The sequence below is a fragment of the Haliaeetus leucocephalus genome, unplaced genomic scaffold (genome assembly GCF_000737465.1).
Source record: "Haliaeetus leucocephalus isolate CR32 unplaced genomic scaffold, Haliaeetus_leucocephalus-4.0 Scaffold722, whole genome shotgun sequence".
Lineage (NCBI taxonomy): Eukaryota > Metazoa > Chordata > Aves > Accipitriformes > Accipitridae > Haliaeetus > Haliaeetus leucocephalus.
Window position 1 is genome coordinate 5,037,771 of NW_010973158.1, and position 4,879 is coordinate 5,042,649.

The 4,879-nt window shown below is 43.1% G+C and overlaps 1 protein-coding gene across 5 annotated transcripts in view; it reads right to left on the reverse strand.

The window, feature by feature from the left end:
* Positions 1-1,818: 1,818 nt before the first annotated feature.
* GPBP1 (GC-rich promoter binding protein 1) overlaps positions 1,819-4,879 on the reverse strand; it is a 56,207-nt gene continuing 53,146 nt past the window's right edge. For 4 of the 5 annotated variants that reach the window (XM_010580558.1, XM_010580557.1, XM_010580561.1 and 1 more), the window contains 2 exons: positions 3,531-3,633; positions 1,819-2,425 (listed from right to left, as the gene is read on the reverse strand). In XM_010580558.1, the coding sequence (XP_010578860.1) occupies positions 2,267-2,425; positions 3,531-3,633 (262 nt within the window). In that variant the 3' untranslated portion in view covers positions 1,819-2,266. Of the gene's footprint in view, positions 2,426-2,850; positions 3,096-3,530; positions 3,634-4,879 lie in introns of those variants that run through there. The other variant, XM_010580559.1, reaches the window with a different exon arrangement.

Here is a 4,879-nt window from a genome sequence, read left to right on the forward strand (position 1 = left end):
TGGCACATCCTGACCAGCTTTATGCTCTCTCAATGTAAAGCAAATAAACATAAAAAGATAAGAGACAAGAAATAAGAGAACCACACCAAACCTCCACACGAACCACCTAAGGTTTATACTCTTACAGTGCAGCTGCATCATTTGAGATCATCACATGCAGCAGATGTTGGCTGTAATCTTCTAACACAAGACTAGCCACTAAGAGACAGGGAGGAATACTTCACTGGCATCAGAAGACAAGAGTCACTTTCAGCTACATAATCTGGATGGAAACATACTGCAGACCTTTCTTTTCAAAATTATGAGAGCTTGTGCCTGCTCCTATTTGCTCCCATTTATTCTTGCCCCTGAAATTTATTTTCTCTCTTTTGCCATTGAGTTGTACCCAGTTTTACTTGCCTTCAGCCCACCTGCTGGGGTCTGCCATGCTGCAGCCGCAACCCCAGTGACCTGGTCAGCCAGGGAAAACTGGTCCCATAAAGTTAACTATTTGGGAGTTAAGTGACTGAGAACAGATCCTTGCAGTGGAAACATAAGATAACCATAACCACAGCCAGTATCACCTGTTCCACCTGCAACAATGTGTTCATTTTTCAGCAGTTTCATCAAACAAAACACTAAAAATTAAATTATACTAATTTATCATTAAGTGGAACATTAAGATATTTCCACACTGCACTTTCAGAATAACTAATTCATTAACCTCAAGTAAGAAAATGTTTTTATTCTGTGCAAAGATTATTTGTATATGCCACTTTGGAGGTAGACAATGAAAAAATCAGAGCAGAGAAAAATGCTCATGTGAGGACTTAGTAAAATATCTGTGTACTTTACATTCATACTTGAGCTTCTTTTTGAAACAGCTTTCCAATGCAGACAGAAGTATTTCTCAGCTTTTGGTAATGAAGCATTTACTGCAATTAAGTTAAGCTTAGCATAAACAGCAGCTTGAGTCAGTAGGCCCACAGTACATGTCAATGCCTTACAGACCAGCTCATTTAAAACGTTGTCCTTTTAAACAGTGTACCTTTGTTTTGGGGTTGTGTGGCAGGGTTTTGGTAGTGGGACAGGGGGCTATAGGGGTGGCTTCTGTGAGAAGCTGCTGGAAGCTTCCCCGGCTCTAAGTTGGACCTCCCTCTGCCAAGGCTGAGCCCATCAGTGACGCTGGTAGTGCCTCTGGGAGAATGTATTTAAGGGAAACCTGCAGTGAGCAGTGGGATTGGAATGTGAGAGGAACACTACTGCAGACAGCGAGGTCAGTAAAGGAGGAGGGGATGAGGAGCGGGGGAGGAGGGGATGCCCCTGCAGCCCATGGTGAGATGGCAGGCTGTCCCCCCCCAGCCCATGGAGGAGAGCGGGGGAGCGGAGGCCACCCAAAACGGCCGGGACTCCGTGGCTGAGGCAGTCTGTGCCTGAAGGACTGCAGCCCATGCAAAGGACCCACACTGGAGCAGTTCGTCAAGAACTGCAGCCCACGGGAAGGACTCATGCTGGAGAAGTTCATGGAGGACTGTCTCCCATGGGAGGGACCCCACACTGGAGCAGGGGAAGAGTGAGGAGTCCTCCCCCTGAGGAGGAAGGAGCGGCAGAGACAACGTGTGATGAACTGACCGCAACCCCCATTCTCTGTCCCCCTTTCAATGTAAAGGTTAGTTCTAGAAGTTTGGAACTGTAACATCAAGATCTTTTGCCATCAATAACAACAGCTACGCTACAAATGGCTAAAGAGCAGTTATGTGTGGAAGTAGAACAGTACAACAGTTCAGTTAAGGAAAAGAGTTGTAGTGCACATTTTACCCAACACGCTACATTGCCCTTTGTGCATACAAAGTGGACTCAAGGATTTCCACTGTAAGAAAGAAATCACTTGGCAAACAAAACACTGTGTCAAGCTGCCCTTTTTTTCCCCTCATGGACTTGGACATTTTAAGAAAGAAGCTTTACAAGACATTACATAACTCTTTGTCTTTATTATTAAATGTGAAAGTCTGACTTGTTACATTGTCACATTGCTATTCAGAAATGCTTCAGTGATGAAGGAAGTCAATGCTGGGTCAACCTAAGTCCTCATTCTACAACATTCATTTACAAAGAAATTATAGTAGCTTTCAACACACCCAACACAACATTCCTTTCTTCAGAGAAAAGTCACATCATTCTTCCTCTAATGGGTAAGTTACTACATAAATTAGAAATTTTTTTTGGACAACACATCCCCAAATTTTTGTAAGATCAAAATGGTCTTCTACAGATGTTACAGAAGTCTTCACACATCATCATCATCTGATGTATCACTGCTGCTCGTCTCAGAATCCTCATTCTCCAGAGTGGTTTTGAAAATGCTGTTTTTCCAGGGGCTAAACTTAAAACCACAGATGATGCCATTTTTCAAAATGCCGTTTTTCCGAAGGCCATTTTTTTGTAACTGAAATGAGAAAACAAGATGTATTTAAGAGAAGGAAAAAGCTAAACACAACAATCTGTTGCATTTCAACATTCTCTACATCTTCATCTCTGGGCTACATTAGATCCACAGCACTACCTTTTCATATATACACACAAAGGAAAACTCCCCTGAGCACCTTCACTTCTGGGCCAGCCACCGGTATCCAAGCACCTCCAATAGTGCTAAGCTCCTGCAGTCAACGAGAGCTTACCCTCTTCTCACCCACTTCCTCAGACGTCTTGCCCCAGTGATCCCTCCTCCCACATGGTGTCTCCTGCGATGTAGTCCCTTTTTCCACAGTGCTGCAAACATCTGTGCTAAGAAGGGCAGGGTCTGCAATAAGGAAGGGGCCTAGAAGAGGAGAAGCAGCAGGGAGGAATGGGTATCCCAATCTGTCTACCTGATGCAGCTGGAAAGTCAAAAACACTGGAGAGAAAGGAAACAACTGATTCTACAACAAAAAAGGAATTACTGCATTTCCACACATAGTGCAAAAGCTGGGCAATAAGCCAAGCATTTAAGAGTTTAATATTCCATATCTCTAATTGTGGCTAGACTTACAGAAATATCAAGTGTTCAGATTTAACATTGCACAAGATTCTCCCTTCCAGCTCCTCCTCACTGACCCCATCAGGTATATACAAAATTCCTAATCAAAAAAAAAAACAAACAACAAAAAAAATCAAGTCTAGATTGCCTTTTCAGACTTTGTTACTAGTGAATTAAATGTCTCTCAATTTCCAGCAGAGAAAATTCAGATTTTGGAGAACCAAGGAAACTGCATGAAAACCTTGAAAGAAAATTCCCTTTCCTCAGGCCAAGTTGAGGAGCTGGTCCCAGCAACACTGAAACTACTCAGAAGCACTCCCTTACCCTTCCCTTGATATTCTGAAAAAAGGCCCTACCTACAATAAGCACTGGTCCCCTATTCTTTTAAAGCAACTATTCTTCCTAAAGCACAATACTGAAATGGTACTGAAACGGCAATACCCCTAATAATCAAAATTACTGCAGGTCCTTCTCAAAAGTAGGCATTTAGGGTAGCAAACTACAAGTTCATAATGGAACATTAACTTAGTGTTACCTGTTCACTAATGACTCTGAACTCCCTCATCTCATCCTCTGTTAGTGGAGCACATGTTTCATCATTTTCACAATCTTCCTGCCAGCCCATCTCCTTTAACAACCTTTAAATTAAAAAGGACAACATTAAGGAATTTGCTACTTACACTCAAGACATTTCAAGCTCTGCCTACATATATGTGTAAAGATCTGTAACAAATGGATTAATCAGTCCATAATCTTTTTTAAACAAACTCTTACGTAAAAGTAGGTTAAAAGCCTTACAAAAGATATATAAAGCATAGAAGTTGAGACGTTCTCAGGTCCTTCACAGATGACCCTGCTTTATCACTACCCGTGGCAAAAACGGTACCTTCATTTTAAGACAAGAAATCTGTGTCAGGTGGAAAAGTAAGAATGTATTTCCTTTGCATAACTGCTCTGGTGGAGCAGCAGTGTACCCCTTGAAAACGGTATGAAGAGACAAAGACTTACACTGCGGGAATCAGCAGGTTTTCCTGGATAACAGAGCAGCCATGAGGAATACTGGTGGTGCTCCTCCATGGGAACCAATTCAGGATGCAATGGCCTCATATAGTTTCTTTTTTCTAGCACACACTAATCTCAAAGCCAGGACAGGTTTCTTTGCAATTGAGTCTCACCCAACAGCAGATGCTGCTATTTCAGGACAGACAGACTACAACTAGGAGTGGGTTTTGAGATGAGGGGAGGAAAGGAAACAAAAGGCAGATTCCTCCTCATGACAAAGCTAGAGATATCCAAAGGTTCAATAATCAACGTGTTTTAGCTAGTGCCTGTCCTGGTTTCAGCTGGGATAGAGTTAACTGTCTTCCTAGTAGCTGGTACAGTGCTATGTTTTGAGTTCAGTATGAGAAGAATGTTGATAACACTGATGTTTTCAGTTGTTGCTCAGTAGTGTTTAGACTAGAGTCAAGGATTTTTCAGCTTCTCATGCCCAGCCAGCGAGAAAGCTGGAGGGGCACAAGAAGTTGGCACAGGACACAGCCAGGGCACCTGAACCAAACTGGCCAACGGGGTATTCCATACCATGGGACATCCCATCTAGTTTAGGAACTGTGAAGTGGGAGCAGGGAATCACCACTCAGGGACTAGCTGCGTGTTGGTCGGCAGGTGGTGAGCAATTGCACTGCGCATCATTTGTACATTCCAATCTTTTTATTACTGCTGTTGTCATTTTATTAGTGTTATCGTTATCATTATTAGTTTCTTCTTTTCTGTTCTATTAAACCGTTCTTATCTCAACGCACGAGTTTTACTTCTTTTTTCCCGATTTTCTCCCCCATCCCACTGGATGGGGGGGGGGGGGGGGGGGGGGGGGGCGGGGGGGGG